Here is an 18,530-nt window from a genome sequence, read left to right as displayed (position 1 = left end):
CTTGATTAAAGTTGTGCGTTAAAAACAGCATTATGCCAGTCAAATGACAGATGAATAAATGCGAAATATTGATTAAAAAACCCAAAACCTATAAACATTGTTTTTTTAAAAATATGTAAATAAATCTGTATTCACTTAAGTAGGTTTAAATATACAGCATTTTATAGCTTACAAACACGACACTGTTTCGTGATCTTTTTAACAATTGTGGCAGGTCTCTATTTTGCACATGAGACTAAGTGGTTTGCCAAATGACACACGGCTAGTTAATGTCTGAGCAGGGTGGTGAATAACTCTCCTGACTCTTTTTCTAGTTCTTTTTCATTGCACTATGGAGATTTATTTTCAATTCAAGATCTAAGGCCTATAAAATTTTTTATTCTGAAATTGCATATTCCTAGGTAAAGGATTAACGTAAATACGACAGTTAACAGATAAAATAATTTTCTTACTTGTGTAATTTAATAACACAATTCAGCACTAACAAGTTTTCTTTCTCCCCTTTTAAAAGTTATGCTAAAAACTAATTAGGCATTATTCATTATCCTTTTAAGCTATAAAAACATGGCTCTATTAAAAAAATGTAGATGAACCAAGAGTATCCTGTATCTGCAATCAAATACCGATGCATGCAATTGTTCATTAAAATCGAAAGCATAAAGATAAGGAAAATATCTCAACTGGCCATTATAATTCTTTGTTTACCTCCTGTACTGTCTCCATAGGTGGTGGGGGATCCTTATTCCTGCAGAGATTGACTATGACCCATGTGACGTTCCGAAGGAAGGTGATGGGAATGGAGGGATTGATGAAGGACAGAAGAGGTTTGACAACTCCCAGTGATATGACATAATCTCTACATTGAGGACCATCACCTACAGAAATGAAAATTGGTTTTAAAAAAATTACATTCAAGATGGAAAACTTTGAAATGTATGCAATGGCTTATGTTGATAGTCTTATGTTTCCTCACCATTAATCTAAGAATGGTACAAAATATTTCTGTTCCTTCCCCTTCTGATTTGGGGTACATACAATTTAACCTACTAGAACCTGACAGTAAGTCACAACATCTTTTTCAAGAGGGTATGTTAAAATATTCTCTATGAGGCAAAAAGATGGAGTCAAAACATGTTAAATATAGAGGAAACATAGTGTGCAATGGTAATGCCAATGTTGAAGAAGTTAGATGATATTCTTAAATGTCTTAGCCATTTTTCAAATCCAGGACAACTTACCTATAATATTTCCTAAGGCCCATACTGCTTGCTCACAAACATTCTGATGTGGTGAATGGAGAAGCCTCAAAAAAAGAGGTACTGCATCTATAATTATACAATTTAAAAAAATATTTTCAAAAACTGAAAAAGAACTAATTCAGTTTCAACCTTAAAAAATTATTATAAACACAGATATATATGTGTATATGTATATGCACACACAAATGTTTATTATGTCATACTGCAAGCTCCAATTCTAATAATGCATTTTAAAAGTCTTCTAAAACAAAGGTTATAATGTTCCAAAAAGGCACCAGATTGCTAGTCCTGTAAGTAAGCATCCTACAGTAAACATTAAATTAATTAAAAATTAAATTAAATATTAAGTAAATGAAAATAGATAGAAACAACTAATCTTTCCTATTCTGAAAACAAAAGCTATATTAACAGACTCTAATAAGCCTCAATCTGATTATATAAACTCTGTGAGTGTTACTGTATCCATTTAACAGGTTTCTATAATCACTAATCCCTACTGAAAGTTGGTCAATATCATTTTGTAACAGCGAAAAAACTACTTAGTAATCATAAAATAATATTACCTTGCATTAAAGAAATTATATCTAATAGAATCCTTATACTTAATGCATTTTACTTACTGAAATAATCCTTAGAATATTCCTAAATTATTGTGGAAGATTACTGAACTAGCTAGAGCACCAGGGAACTCTTCTTCCTGTCCTTTTTCCCCTTCTGCCTAGAGGCTGACCTCTATTTCTTTGTTGGGCCTCCCTACATTTATTGATGTTCATATGAAGAAATAAGTATGGCAGCTGATTTTGGTAAGAGTAATATTAATTTCTATAATACGAGAAAAATTGCGAAATGTTTTGTAGCTTAAACAGTTTAAACAGCTCAACATTTCAATACTGGAATGAAGAATCTTAAGGCATGCTGTTAGAAAATAATTTGTATAAAAACACAAATCTCAAGTTATCTCATATACAAAACGTATTCTTTAAATAGTAAGAGGAACAAAAATTACCTGATAGGTTAATGAGAAACAAAGCCTTTAAGGGGAAGACCACAATAATCAAGGAAAACACTAGAATCACATACTTTAAAAAGTTAAAAACATAAAATTTAAGCATTTACACTCATTCCAAAAATGAGAAAGGAAGTTTAATTTACTTACTAGATTGTACCACTGCTTGAGTCTGTGCAGAAGTTCCTGATGCTATGTTAGTCAGTGCCCATGCGGCTTCAAATTGTAACGAAGGACTAAAAAGCACATTAAAAAAAAATCCATTAACATGAATACACTTAAAAAACATATCAAAGCTAAGGCTGCACCTATAAAAAAACTGAAATGGGCGAGTGCTTTGCCAGAAACATCCCTAAACTTACCTCTGTGCCAACTCCAAACAACTGTAGTGAAAATGGGAAAAAGTTTCTCATATTTGGGAGATGCTAAGGTCAGTCTGGCTAAAGTTTTCAAAATGGTTTATTTAAGAGGGTAGTAGGAGATAAAATGAAAAAGGCAGGTTAGAGCTATACTACTGAGGTCCTTATGTAGCATAAAGCCAATAAAATTAAGCACCAAATTCTCCTACTACCCTGTCCAACTTTCTGTATTTGATAGGAAGTGAGGTAGAAATTAGCAGAGGAGAATTTAAATGGATAAGCTGGGCACCTGGCCCTTCCTCTTCCCCAGTGTTCTAGTAGAACTGGCAGTTACCAGGGTATCACTCTTTAATCCCCTGCGTTGTCCTGGGGGGAGGGAAGGATAAAGAAGGAGGTTAAAGCATGGGAGTAAAGCTCTACTTTTTAGGTTACTGCTCTGAGGGCTAATGCCTCTGTGTCTTCAAACTAGCGTCTCCACCTCACCAGTTCCTTTTATCCCTTCCTTTTTGTTCCTTTCTCCCATGGCAGATATGGTAGTGGGGAGGCTGCTATTGTTTCCAAGGGTGGAACTAGGAGCAATAAGTGAAGTTATAGAGAAACAAATTTAGGCTGATCATAAGGAAAAAAAAAACCTTCCTAATAATTAGAGCAGTCTAAAAATGAAACGGATAGTTTCTGGAGAGATTATGTGTTAATCAGTCAGTTTGAACAATTCCAGTATTGGGCAATTCACTGTATGACAATAAAAGCCCAATCAAATTTTAGATAACTCTTGGAAATCTCAAACTCAATGTCCAGTAGGCTTCTCAAACTCACCATGTCCAAAACGAAACTAATCTTCTTCCTCTGTCCTGAACTTATCTATTGAAATTCCTACTACTTTCCAAGTTGCCGAGGTTCTACCTCATTATTATCCTCAAATTCTCACTCACACAGACTCCCCTCACATATCCAATCAGCTGCCAAAACTTGTTATTTCTACTTTCACAATATCTCTTGAATATATGCCCCCTTTTCTACATTCACAGTCACCCTCCTAGCTAGTTCAGGACACATCTCATCTTAAAACGACTGCAGTAGCCTTCTGGCTGCTTTCCCAGCTTCAAGTTTCTCCCTACTCCAATTCATCCTCCAATCAACACCATCGTGACTTTCCTAAAGAGCAGATCTACCCATGTCACCCCACTGCTACGCCCTGCTTACCGATCAATAAATTTCTCATAGCTCCCTATTACATCCAGGATCATAACGCCTCTATTTGGCTTTTATAACCTGCCCCTTCCTACTTTTCTAGTCTTCTTACCCCTTTCTTCCCTCCAAATCCTCTATGCAATTGTGACACTGGTCTTCATCCTATTCCTCAAATAGGACACACATGTATATCTCCCAACTTCATGCATTTGCATTGGCTGTCTTGTGCCTAGAATGCTCCTCTTCCTTACCTGATTACTCATTTCCCTGGTTTTCTCAAAGACTCAATTCAAATCCCTCCTTCTGCAGAAGGTCTTTTCTGGTCCCCTCAGCTCTTAGTGCCTTCCCTCTGAGATTACCTTCCATATACTCTCCATATATCTTGTTTGTTTTCTACCTCACTAGAATGTGAGTTTCTCATGGGAAAAGACCATGTTTTGCCTTTTTTTATTTCCACAGTGCTTAGTACAGTGTCTGAAACAGTAAGTACTTAATGCCTGTTGACTTGTTGACTCTAACTGTTTAAAAGTCCTTCTTTATATTAAGCTGCAAACTAGCTCTTTAACTTTCACTCACTGGTCCTACTCCTGCCCTGTGGAGTGATGTACAATAAATCTAATCTCTCTTGCACAGGAAAATTATCAAATGACCCTTTAATTTTTTTGTTCTTCAAAAAAAAAATTTTTTTTTAAAATAAATTATTTTCTCTTCAAGTTACACATCTCTAATTGCATACTGGACATTTCAAACCAGAAGTCTGAAAGGCATCCATTCAACATGTGAAAAACAGAACTCATTATCTTTCCCCAAAACTCATCCATCTTCAAACTTCTCTATTTCCAGGGAGGAAGAAGTCACGCTTCCAGCCACTTAATTTTGCAATCTTTGCCTCAACCTCAACACCTCACTCTTCCTCTCTCCCTCCCACATATTTAATAAATTGCCAGATCTCTCCAACTACCCCTCCTATATCGAACTCCATCCCTCTATTCCCATGGCCACTATTCTTCAGGTTCTCATTGCTGCTTGTGTGGACTATTATAACAGCTTTCTAATTTGACTCCCTGACTCAATCTCATTCCACTCCAATCTCACTAAAGTCATTTTCCTAAAGTGCAAGCTGCATTAGGTCATTGCACTATTTGAAAAACTCCATTGGTTCCTTATCACTTTAGGCTCAAACATAAATTGTTTGGCTTTTAATGTTTTTCAAAATCTGGTCCCAACAGACCTTTCTGATGCTATTTCAGAGCATTCCCCTTCTCACACTCAGCAGTCCAGCCAGACTGGCTTATACCTTACACATGATATCCCATTTCCCTTTTCTGGGCCTCTGTCCTGGCTTCCTTTCCCTATGAGAATTTTGTTACCTTCTAAAATCAGTTCCAAACCCACTTCATGAAGCCTTTTTTGATTCTCTCAGATGCTAATCCTATTAGCCAGAAAATGTCCTTGTGCTGACTCTTTAGGATTTTTTATATATACATGATATATGCTACCATCCCCCAATAAATGCAAGCTCCTTGAGATGGCTGTTCCATTTGTCTTTATGCCCCCAGCACTGAGCACACAGCAGATTCTTGAATGACTAATTCTTCTCCAGGTTAAACATCAATAATTCCTCATACAGTCTGGCTTTAAGTCCCCTCACCATCCTGGCTGCTACTGACAACAACACTCTAGATATGATGGGAATTGGCTGAGTACAACAGGAATATTATTTCTCTTGTTAAAAACACTATACATCAATTAATGAACCCAATAACTTGTGCTAATATATAACAATTTAAAGTTTACAACAAAGCGCCTTCCTTTCAACAACACCGTGAGATGGTTTAAATACTGTTACCTCCATTTTATAGAGCCTCAGGGAGTTTTAACTTATTTGTTTGTAGTCCTGCAGCTAACAAGTCTCAAAGGCAGGTTTCCAACTTAAGAGTACTGACTCGAAGTTCAGTGATCTTTCCTTCTTAAAATTGCATTGCCGCTTAGGAGTGCTTTAGGTTTTGTTGTTGCCAGTTATTCATATGGAATTTGCAGAACATTAAAAATTTTTGTATGACTCAATGTCCTTACAGTGTTTATTTCCTACCCTAAGGGTAGGCTTTTACATTTATCAGTAGTAAATTTTATCTAGTCAGATATGGCTCATTGCTCCTACCTGCTGAAATTTCTTTATATCCTAGTTCTATCACCCAGAGTGCAAGCTATTCCTTCTAATTTGGTATCATATGCAAATCTTATAAGCATGCTTTCTATCGTTTCGGCCAAATTGATGATAAAGGCGTCAGAACGGCAGAACCCTGTGGAACCCTCTCTATAAGCCTCCATCTAGTTAACGAGAACCCATACATTCTCTTTTGATTTGACCTTAAGAATCTATCTGGAGTATAATATAAGTCAGATTTTTCTATCTTATTTACAAGGATATCATCAGAGACTTTTAACAAATAGCTTGCTGAGACAACTATATTTCTGTGAGGTACAAGAACTACCAAAAAAGAAAATGAGATGAGTTTAGGCTGATTTATTCTTAGTGATCCCAAGCTGACTTCTGGTATACAATAATTACTTTTCTAAATATCAGAATCCATGGTTTCCTGTAATTTTGCTGGAGATTAATATTAAGCTCATTGGTTTATAGTTTTTGTAATATACTTTTCCCCCTATTTAAAAAATTAGGACACTTGTAAATTCCAGTCTCTGGCACCTCTTCCATTTCCCCACAACTCCTGGAGATTACCAACTATAGCAATTTTGGGATCATACCTATAAGTTCTTTCAATACTGTGGAACGAAATTAATTTCAGTTGAAAAACCTGAACTCATTTAAATTACCTAGGTACTCCCTTACTACTTTCAATGCTTTGGGTAGTTTGTACTACCTTATTTAGTCTGAAGGCAAGACAGAAATCAAATCAGAGTTGGTTACTTTGGCTTACTCTGTAAATTAACATTTACCCAAAGCAGTGGGCCTATCTTTTCTTTTTTGCTCTTAATATACCTAAGTTCTTTCATTAGCATTTTTTATTTGTGGCTCTCATTTCATTTTGGCCTTTCTAAAATGTTAACTTCCTAACATTCTAAGTATCCCTCTATATCCAATGTTCTCCTTCTCAACATTACAAATGCTATGATTACATATATGTTCACTTTGTCCCAAGGTACTCATTATTTCCACATGCCCAACTAGTTATTTCCTTTGGGTGACACTTAGAAAATTGCAGTGAACACCACTGTCCTCTCTGTCTTCTAAGTACTGTAACTGCAAAAAAAAAAAAAAAAAAAAAAAAAAGTAATAGATCGATCATGAATTTTGCTTTTACAGAGAAAAAATTTGTAACAGATATCCAGATAATTCAAGATCTCCATCAATACCATACTTTTCACTTCAAGACAAAGAAAGAACAGTAAGTGTGCTATACAAGATTGAAATGGGTGACATTATGAAGTGATAAGTTCCCTGCATTGGAAGTGTTTATGCAGAAACTGGATAGCCATCTGTCATCTGTTATTATTGAATGAATCTTTGCATTAGGTGAGGAGGCTGGAATAAATTATCTAAGGTAGATTCCAAACTATTCAGTTTTCATCCATTAGGCATTTAGTAGTAGACTTTGATACGAAAAGTTTTATAGTTTAACTCTCTTTGTTAGAGACAGACAGTAATTCAATCTTTTCTTTGGAAAGGAAGAAATGATAGGAAGAGGGCTGGGGTAAAATGTTTAAGAGAGAGGTAAGATAAAAGAACAAATAGGAATATAAGTGAGAGAAAGCTGAGAATTAAGGTAGGTCATTTAATTTTTTTAGTTTCCATTAATGGCTTAGATTAAAATACAGTCTAAAGAATGTTACAATGTTGTTGATGATTCTGGGCAAGCCACTGGTGTCAAAAAGTTTAATGTATAAATATGGTATTCTATCAGCTAATAGTTGTAGGTCTTTCCCAAGCTAAACTGGTTAATGCATTAAACACAAAGTAGCAGTCAGTTAATAAAAATTTGCTAAGTGCTTACTATGTGCCAGGTACTGTACTAAGTACTGGGAATACAAAAAGAAGCAAAAGATAAACCCCTGTCCTCAAAGAGCTCACAATTTAATGTGGAAGACAACAAGCAAACAAATACAAACAAATAAGCTATATAAAAAATAAAAAGGAAATGAGAGAGAAAGCGCTAGAATTAAGAATGGTTTGGGGAAAGTATTCCTGTAGAAGCTGGGATTTTAGTTGAGACTTAAAGGAAGCCAGGGAAGGTAGGAGGCAAGGATGACAAGGGATGACAAGGGATTCTAGGCATGAGGGACAGACAGAAAAAATGCCCAGGAGAGATGGAATTTCTTGTTTGTGGAAAATAAGGTGGTCAGTGCCACTGGTTCAAAGAGTACACGGTGGGGAGTAAAGTATAAGAAGACCAGAAAGGTAGCAAGGGTCTAGATCACACAGGGTGGTGGGGGGATGAGGTGAGGTGAGGCAAGAAGTAGGTAGACCCACTAGGAGACTTGCAATAGTCCATGTGAGGTGATGAGAATCTACACCAGAGTGGTAGCAATGTCAAAGAAGAGGACATTTTAGAAAGATGTTAAAAGGTGAAGTTGACAGGCTTTATCAATAAATGTTGACATCTGTTACAGAGGGTAGGGGGGAAGAGTTGGGGAAGAGATTGCGAGGAGTTGGAAGATAATACTTAGATTGCAAGTCTAAGGGATAGAAAGAAGGTATTGACCTCTACAGTAATAGGGAAGGGAGTGAGGGGATTGGCTTTAAGGATAAAGATAATGAGTTCAGTTTTGGACATGTTGAATTTAAGATGTTTACTGGACAACCGATTTGAGATGTCTAAAAGGCAGCTGGAGATGAAAGATTAGAAGTCAGCGGAGAAGTTAGGGCAGGATAAGATTTGAGATTTGTCAGCATACATGGTAATTAAATCCATGAGTGCTGATGAGATCATTAAATAAAGCAGTATAGAGGGAGCACAGAAGAGGGTTCAGGAAAGTACCCTGTAAACACCTAAGATTAGAAGAGGTGATCTGGATGATGAACCAATAAATAAGACTAAGGAGTGGTCTGGTAAGTAGGAGAACCAGGAGAGAGTAGTGTCCTGAAAACCTAAAGAGATGACTGTCAAGTAGAAGAGGATGCCAAGGAGATGAGATTAACAATGTCAAAGGCTTCAAAGAGGTCAAGGAAAATGAAAACTGAGAAAAGGCCATTGGATTTGGCAATTAAGAGATCACTGTTAACTTTAGAGAGAACAGTTTTAGTGGAATTATGATGTCAGAAGCTCTACTGTAAGGGGTTAAGAACAGAGTGAGAGAAGAGAAAGCAGAGGCAATAGTTGTAGATAGCCTTTTCAAGGATCTTAGCCACATAGGGCAGAAGAGATATGAGATGATAGTAGGTATGGAAAGATGAAGTAAGGGTTTTATTTAGGATGGGGGAAAAATAGGCACGTTTTTAGGTAGGAGGAAATGAGCCAGTAGACAGGGAGAAATTGAAAACAAGTGATAAAGAGATGAGAGGAGGCAATCTGTTGGAGAAGACCGGATAGAATGGGACTGTTTGTGTAGGTAGAGGGGTTAGCCTTGGTAAGGAATAAGGCCACTTCATGTGATGCAGTGTGAAAGAGGAGATAGTGGCAGAAGGTAAATGAGTAATGCAAGATAAAGAAAAGGGGAGATGATGTAGCTGACAGTCTCAACTTTTTCTGTAAAATATGAGGCAAGGTTCTCAGCTGAGAGGGTAGAAGAGGAAGAGGGATGGGAGGTTTGAGGAAGGAAGAAAAGGCCTGGAAGAGCCACTGTGGATAAGAGAGATGTAGTAGGATTACCGAGCAACAGTGAGTAGCCAGTTAAGATTATGTAACATAAATCTGTAGTAGACCAAATCAGAAAAGCTGTCTAATTTTCTCCACCTTCATTCAGCAGCATATGTGTAGGAGCAAAGGCAGCAAATGGTAGGAGTGATCCAAGATTGAGGCTTGGCAGAGTATAATCAGAAAAATGATAAGGGGACTAGGAAAACAAGAGAAAAGAACAGAGCAGATTTGAATTGCTTTACCCAGAAGGAGTCAAGATGGAGAAAAGAAGAGAATGGTTAGTGAAGGCATGATTGCCTGGGAAAGAATTGAGGGGTCAAGGCAATGGAGCTCACAGCGCAGACAAAGAGTATTGTCTGGTAAAGTACAGTCAAGGGAGAGGTGAAAAGTCAATAGATTATGGTCAGATATGGAGATTTTGGAATTTCTAAACATGGAGGTGGTATATTTGTGGATGACGGAAAGATAAGGCTATGACCATCTTTTTGTATAGCTGAGGGGGATGGAGGAACAAATCATAGGAAATGAACAGTTGAGGAACTGAGTGGTTAGGGGGTTTGAAGGAGAGTCAAAGTATACACTGAAATCCCCTAGTATGAGGGAAGAAGTTGGGGAGGACAGAAAAACTGTAAGTCACGTACCAAACTCATTAGTTTGGAAGGGGAGTAACCTGGAGGTCTATTAAAAAACAGCTACTAGGATTTTGACTGGGTGGGTAGAGATGCATAGCACAAACCTCAAAGAAGGAGTAATGAAGGTAAGGAAAAAACCTGGAAGTGACAAGGGGGAACAAAAGTAGTATTCCAACTCCCCCTGCCTTGACAGTGGGCTAAGTGAAATAAGGTACAGTCAGTATTTAAAAGGGTGGTCAAGGAAGCTCTATTTTCAGGTAGGAGCTAGGTTTCAGTAATAGCTAGAAGATGGAAGAAGTGGAAGAAGAAAATATTTAGGATAAAAGGAAGTTTGTTGTCTATGGAAGGGCATTCTAAAAGGCACAGTGGAAGAAGAGCATGGTGTTTGGTTGGAACTTTGGGATGAGAGGTTTGAGGGGGATGGGAATAAGGAATCAAGTGGTAGAAGATGGAGAATGGGGTCTGGATAATGACCTACTGGGGATTCAAGTCACTAGGATGAGTAAAGTATGACTGGTACATAAGACTTTTTGTATATAAAACTACAAAAGCATAATAAAAACTGAATTAATTTGATGCTGATTAATTTATATTTTCCTTTAGCAAAGTTTCATAGACAAATGAAAATGGGAGGAAGGGCAGAGGAAGCAGATTATTTTATGGGGAATAGAAAGGATTTTATACACAATTTCTTTATCCCCCCCATTTCAATTTATTTTTTTATTTTAGTTTTCGATATTCACTTCCACAAGATTTTGAGCTCCAAATTTTCTCCCCGTCTCTCCCCTCCCCTCAAGATGTCATGCATTCTGATTACCCTCTTCCCTCAATTGCACCCCCCCCCCACTCTTTTCCCATTCTCCTATTTTGCTGTAGGGTAAGATAGATTTCTATAACCCATTGCCTGTACATCTTATTTCTGGTTGCATGTAAATTTTCAACATTTGTTTTTAAAACCTTCAGTTCCAAATTCTCTCCCTTCCTTGTTCCCCACCCACCCCCACTGAGAGGGCAAGCAACTCGATACAGGTTATACATGTGTAGTCATGCAAAACACTTCCATAACAGTCATGTTGTGAAAGACCAACTACATTTCCTTCCATCCTACCCTGTCCTCCGTTTATTCTCCTTTGACCTTGTCCCTCCTCAAAAGTGTTTGCTTCTGATTATCCCCTCCCCGAATCTGTCCTCCCCTCTATCACCCCTCCCTCTCTTATCCTCTTTCCCCCTACTCTCCTGTAGGGCAAGACAGATTTCCATACCCAACTGAGTGTGTATGTTATTCCCTCCTTAAGCCAATTCCTATGAGAGTAAGGTTCACTCATTCCCTCTCAAATCCTTGCTCTTCCCCTCCAGCGTAAGAACTTTTTCTTGCCTCTTTTATGTGAGATAATTTACCCCATTATACCTCTCCCTTTCTCCTCCTCCCAGTACAATTCTCTCATGCCTTAATTTTATTTTTCAGATATCATCCCTTCATATTCAACTCACCTTGTGCCCTGTCTATATATTTATTCCCTCCAAATACTCTAATAATGAAAAAGGTCTCATGAGTTACAAATATCATCTTTCCATGTAGAAATGTAAACAGTTCAACTTTAATAAGTCCCTTATGATTTCTCTTTCCTGTTTACCTTTTCATGCTTCTCTTGAGTCTTGTATTTCAAAGTCAATTTTTCTATTTAGCTCTGGCTTCTCAAGAACATCATTGAATATCAAATTTTCCCCCTCATTGATTACACTCAATTTTGCCAAGTAGGTGATTCTTGGTTTTAATCCTAGCCTTTGAACTCTGGAATATCATATTCCAAGCCCTCTGATCCTTTAATGTAAAAGCTGCTAAGTCATTGTGTCATCCTGATTGTGGTTCCACAACACCTGAATTCTTTCTTTCTGGCTGCTTGCAATAGTTGCTCCTTGACCTGGGAACTATGGAATTTGGCTATAATATTCCTTGGAGTTTTCCTTTTGGGACCTCTTTCAGGAGGTGATCGGTGGATTCTTTCAATTTCTATTTTACCGTCAGGTTCTAGAGTATCAGGGCAGTTTTCCATGATAATTTCTTGAAAAAATGTCTAGGCTCTTTTTTGATCATGGCTTTCAGGTAGTCCAATAATTTTTAAATTATCTCTTCTGGATCAATTTTCCAGGTCAGTTGTTTTTCCAATGAGATATTTCATATTGTCTTCTATTTTTCATTCTTTTGGTTTTGTTTTATAATTTCTTGATTTCTCATAAAGTCACCTGCTTCCAATTTTCCATTTAAGGAAGTATTTTCTTCAGTGAGCTTTTGGACCTCCTTTTCCATTTGGCCAATTCTGCTTTTAAGGCATTCTTCTCTTCACTGGGTTTTTGGACCTCTTTTGCCATTTGGTCTAGTCTATTTAAGGTGTTATTTTTCTTCAGTATTTTTTAGGGTCTCCTTCAGCAAGCTGTTGACTCATTTTTCATGATTTTCTTGCTTCATTCTCACTTCTCTTCCCAATTTTTCCTCTACTTCTCTTACTTGATTTTCAAAATCCTTTTTCAGCTCTTCCATGGCCTGAGACCAATTCATATTTTTCTTAGAGGCTTTGGATGTAGAAGCTTTAACTCTGTTGTCTTCTTCTGATTATATGTTTTGATCTTCCTTGTCATCAAAGTAAGATTCTATAGTCTGAGTTTTTTCCCTGCTGTTGCTTATTTTCACAGCCAATTACTTGACTTTTTAACTCATTGTTAAGGCAGGGCTCTGCTTTCAGCCTGGAGGGTGTACTGTCCCAAGCTTCAGGGGTTTTGTGCAGTTGTTTTCAGAGATACTTCCAGTGACCTGAAAGTTTTCAGTTCTTCCAAGGTGGTATGATCTAAGGAGAGGTGTTTACTCCTCTCCTGGCCTGTGTTCTGGTCAGTGATGACCACAAACACTCTTTTCTGCCCTGGAACTCTAAGGAGGGCTTCCTCTCCACTGCTCCCACAAGTTCTGCTATTCCAGTGCTCCTCCTCACCCCAGGACTGCCATCCAGGACTGCTACCTAGATCCAAGTAAGGGTAAAGCAACAGAATCCTGCCTCAGTGCCAGTGAAAAGAACTCTGTAATCTTCATCTGATCAGTTGTTCAATCCCCTTACCTTCTGTTGGCTGAGAGCTCTGGAAGTAGCTGCTGCTGCGGTTGATCTGTGCTCCTCTCTCACCCAAGTCAGACTGACCTTCTAAGTTGTCTTTGGCATTTGGGGGTTGAGAAGTCTGGAAACTGCCACAACTGCCAGTGATTCAGTCCTCTGATGCCTGTTCTGGGTTTGCTGGGGCCCCGTCTGTGCTGGCATGGCCCATTAGGGACTGCACTCCTGTCCTAGCCCGAGGCAACAGATCTTTCCTGTTGACCATCCAGATTGTCTTGGACTGGAAATTTGTTTCAGTCTGTCTTTCTGTGGGTCCTGCTGCTCTAGAGTCTGTTTATAGAGTCATTTTTTACAGGTATTTGGAGGGGTTTAGGGGAGAGCTCAGGCAAGTCCCTGCTTTTACTCTGCCATTCTATACACAATTTCAAGCACCAAAAAGTAATTAGGAAGCCCACTTCTGAATTATTGTTCAGAACTATTGTTATGACAAATACAGATCATTCTCTTTAATTCCAAACAAGTTCCTTCAGGATATTTATTTGGCAACATACAGGCAAAATATAATTACTCTATTTTAATTACTACCTGTATTTCAAAACAATAAAAATACATGTCCGTTAATATTGTTTATAATTCAGACTTGTCCTACCCAATTAGTCCAAATTGCTGAGCTTTTATGGTATATGATAAATTAATATTCTTAGTTCTTGTTGGTAAATGGTTCCATGTCCCTAAATCCAAATATTGCCCCTTCCATTCCCACCTCCTCACTGCTCTTCCTACTTCCAACTCTTCTAGGCAAGTAAAATCTATTTCCTATTTCTGATAGGCCACAAATAAAGAACACAATATTACAAAAGAGCATATGGGCTCAAGTGCTGCAGAAGCATATGCATAAGCTCAGTGGATCAGCTGAGAACATTCCTGATCTAAGTGGGAGTCACTCAATTCTGGAACAGTTCATGTTGTCTCTGACATGTGGTTAGTCTATATATAGTTTGATAAGAAAGCGCTAAGGCTCTCATAAGAACAAAATTTCAAGGCTATTTTAAAACCTTTTTAAGTAGAGAAATCAATGAATAACGCTACTGGATTCATTCAGAAACAAAAAAATTAAAAGACACTCTAGAAAACACAGATCTTATACGCTCTCAAATGAGCAGAACCTTAAATTTCCAAAGGCAAGCACACCAAAAATACAGTATCAAAAAAGTGTGATGATAAAAAATTAGTACTATAAATATGAGACAGTTGAACTTTAAGAGGAAAGCACTGAACCGAAATGATTATCTAAAAATTCTAAGTCTTTAATTGGGGGAAAATACAAGGCTAGCAAAACAGATCTATACTTACTTATCATCCCTTTCTAGACATTTGACTAGAATTGGTAAAATCCCAGATTTTATTAAGTCATCAATTGGTGGATTTCTGTCACTGGATAAAAGTTTTCTAGAAAAAGAAATGAGAGGAAAGAATTATTATAAAGATCAAAGTCTGAACCAAAAGGATACTGAGGCTATAAATTTCTTAACTTCATAGCTATGCCCTTACACATCATAAAACAGCTCCCTCTTGGGAAAAATTAAGTTTTACCTTGCAGCCTGGACAGCACTCAACTGTATCACTGGGTTATCACTTGTGGCATTCTGTAATACCAAATGTAAAGTTCAGAAATTCAGAAAGCATTAAATACAAACTTTTAAAATGAAAATGTTAAATCAGAAACATACCTGCAATATAGCTTCTAGTGTTACATTTTGCTTAAAAAGAAAGAGAAATAATTCAGCAAAAAGTTGTGCAAAATTATAATCATTTATGTAAATAGTCTACACATCGCAAACAGTTTGAGATAAATGTACCCAGATTTTCTTTGTAAAATTGGTCTTAAGAGTTATTGCTAACTTTTAAAACTGTTACAGAAACAATATTTAACTTACTGCTTTAAAATCAGCATCAACATCAGAATCTTCTAAGCTTTCTTCTTGAGGAACATTTCTCTTTTTCAATAAATGTTCATCTCTTTTGTTCTGAAAGGCAAATGGTAAGTAATTGGTCAACAGGTAATAAAAGATACTATTGATAATTATGACATGTCAATCATCGTTTTTTTTATTATGAACAACTGATTCAAACTAAGATTTTATACCTCAGCTTTAACAGTTGAGCAGCTGAAAACCATATATAGTTGTTTCTATCCAAGATTAATTTGATTCAATTGTGCAGAGTATAAACAGAAAAGAATGTTATACCTTGTTTTCTGCTAATAAATGAGTAACAAACCAAGGAAAGTGACAAATCTCAAATATAAAGCATATAGTATTTGTTATATTATTTAGTTACAATAGGAATATTTACTTAGAAATTGTTTATGTTGCTATTTTAATCAAGTCAAAAATTGAAAATTAAAACTTGTTTGGAAAAAAAGGCTGCAAAACCCTTCTGGGTTATCCAAATTAGCTCTATTTTAATCCATGTATAAGTAAACATCTTTAAACACTGACACTTATAAGATACCCTGGTCATTACAACATTAACAGTTTCTTCTTATATCACTGTACACTGCTTTATTTAGAAAGTACTCATCAAATGAGTTATTCTGAAATAATTACCTTAATGTTAAAGCATTTTGCTGGCTGTTTATAGCTATTAAGTCCAAATATACCTTAGGCACATTACTGCATTGATCGTAATACTGGCTACTTTCAAAGCATATTCTATGAGAAACTAACTTTTAGCTAATTAGCACATATTCCATTAAAAAAAAGTTAAGTAAAAACTGCTGTATTGGGCTAATTAGATCTATGGTCCATCCAACCAAGTAATGGTGGTAAAGGGTTCTCTTCTTACCTAATGTCAATCTCAAAAAATTAAGAAAAATACCTGCTAACACCTCAGATTTGCTTAATAAATTAGAAGGCCATTATCCACTTGCATATCTAAATATTCTCAACCTCTTCAACTACTGTTCTTGTGATTATAAATTACTTTAATGGTAATATCACTTCTGCTTATCTCCACTGATTTTTATTTTCCATCAAGCTTCCTGGACCTCCTTATAGCAATACATCTTCTTAATATACATTATTTTCTTATCAATTGTCGGCTCCTTTAATCAATTCTGTTCTGTTTGAATAAGATGTGTACTTCTAGAGCCCTATTCCTGTCATGAGTCTCATCCCACCAAGTCACAGTGAAATATACTGAATCAAATTTGTCTCCCTGCATTAGCATTGCTGCTTCTTATGACGTGTATCTTTACAGAAACATTTGAGGCCTAGGGTTTTATTGCTAGTTCATTTTTTGGATTTTACGTCCTTTGAAATTCTACTTTTCTCAACTGCTACGTTTCCTACATTGTAGGAATTCTTTATGGTATATAACTTGGCGGATGTACACAGTTTTTTGTTTTTTTTTTGGTTTCTCTCTCCAACTCCTGGTTTATACATAAGAAAAAAAAAAACTCAAAAGGGAACATTCTATACGGCATCCAGTATGATAGAGTTTTAATCAGTTCTCCTGAAATGCACTGTCTTGCAGCTGCCTACGCTGAAGTCCATCAACTACCTTTCTACCTGCTCAAAAAAAGAAATCTTTAGGGGCAGCTAGGTGGCACAGTGGATAGAGCACCAGCCCTGAAGTCAGGAGGATCTGAGTTCAAATCCAGACTCAGACCAAACACTTGACACGTACTAGCTGTGTGACCTTGGGCAAGTCACTTAACCCCGACTGCCTCACTTAAAAAAAAAAAAATTTTCAACATGGTATCTCACTGGTATTGACTATAAACCATTAGATTTAGAAAGATACTTTCTATTACAAATATTAAGTGAAAATGTTAAACACAAGGCAGCATGTAGCATTGAGAAGAACACTGGACTTAGTGGCGGAGAACCTGGGTTTGAATCCTGTATCTGTTTACCTGCTACCTTGCATGATCTCAGCAAGTCATCTACCCTCACTTAGTTTCCTCATCTAAAACAAGGGGGTAGAATTAGATGATCTCTAAGGTTCCTTTCCAGCTCTAACTCTATGCTATAATGATCCTAAGACTAGTCTTAGCATAGATATCTGGAGAAAGTCGGTTTACAGATAATAAATGTCAAGAGTCCTAAAAGCTCTTGGGAATCAAGGTCAGAGGAGGAAAACTAAGGAATACAATGAAGACACTTGGGGGTATATTGGGGAAAAGTGAAGGACAAAAGAAAGGTTAGGATCATTCTTGGGGTGAACAGAATGATGACAACCAACAAAGGAGAGAAGGTAGAGCTTCTTGACTTCTAATTTGTTTCTATTTTCTCTGCCAAAGAGAACAATGTTTGGACTGGAAAGGTTAGAAAAAATTTCTCTTAGAGAGTTGATACTCAAAATAAGTAAAGAATGTGTCCTTGAAGAGCTCAAGTCACCAAGTTACAATGAACTGCATGGGCACTGGATACTTTCTTATCCTGACAGCCAATCAGGGGCCAAGTCCTATTATTTCACTCTTTGATACATCTCTCCTATATGCCCCTTTCTCTCCTCTAACACTGCCATCAATTTCTTGCAGACCTTGATCATCCTATGCCTGCGCTATTACAATAGCCTGCTACTCAGTCTTCTTGCCTCAAAGTCACTCCCCACTTCAATCTATCTTCCACACTCAACTGCTTAGACTGTTCTGCCTAAAACTCAGGTCTGACTATTTCATGTACATTTTTACTTCTTATTTTGTATATTCATTTGGTTATTATTTACCATTAAGCTTATAATTTGGTTTGTGAACATCTGGTAAAATGGTAATCACTAAGCAACAGCATTCTTATCAGACAAAAGACATGCCAAAAGAACAACTTTGCTTGGGGGAGACCAGTTAGATTATGAAGAAAACAGAAATTCCACAGATTAGACTTTAGCCAAGATTTTGACAAAGGATGAAGTAGCTGGGTGGTACAGTGGAGAAAGAATAGGTCTTAGAGTCAGAAAGCCCAGAGTTTAAATCCACTCTCATCCATTTACTAGCTGTGTGACCCTAGGTAAGGCATATAACCACTCGGTGCCTCAGTTTCTTCATCTGCAAAACGGGGATAATAAGAACAGGGTTGTTGTGAGGATCAAATGAGTTAATACATGTAAAGCACTTTACAAACCCTAAAGTGCTTTATAAAGGCTAGCTATTGTTCTTTAAAG

General features: G+C 36.9%; 1 protein-coding gene across 1 annotated transcript in view; it reads right to left on the bottom strand.

Moving 5' to 3' along the window:
- The window catches only part of KPNA3 (karyopherin subunit alpha 3), a 111,284-nt gene that overhangs the window by 26,271 nt on the left and 66,483 nt on the right, over positions 1-18,530 (bottom strand). Inside the window, exons 3-9 of the mRNA XM_027848318.1 lie at positions 15,302-15,391; positions 15,095-15,124; positions 14,958-15,010; positions 14,718-14,813; positions 2,416-2,501; positions 1,239-1,325; positions 706-875 (exon numbers count right to left, since the gene is read on the bottom strand). Coding sequence (XP_027704119.1) covers positions 706-875; positions 1,239-1,325; positions 2,416-2,501; positions 14,718-14,813; positions 14,958-15,010; positions 15,095-15,124; positions 15,302-15,391 — 612 coding nt within the window. The remainder of the gene's footprint in view (positions 1-705; positions 876-1,238; positions 1,326-2,415; positions 2,502-14,717; positions 14,814-14,957; positions 15,011-15,094; positions 15,125-15,301; positions 15,392-18,530) is intronic.

The sequence above is a fragment of the Vombatus ursinus genome, unplaced genomic scaffold (genome assembly GCF_900497805.2).
Source record: "Vombatus ursinus unplaced genomic scaffold, bare-nosed wombat genome assembly UNPS02005659.1, whole genome shotgun sequence".
NCBI classification, from domain to species: domain Eukaryota; kingdom Metazoa; phylum Chordata; class Mammalia; order Diprotodontia; family Vombatidae; genus Vombatus; species Vombatus ursinus.
The sequence above is the reverse complement of the archived record's forward strand: the minus strand, read 5'-3'. Positions and strand labels throughout refer to the sequence as shown.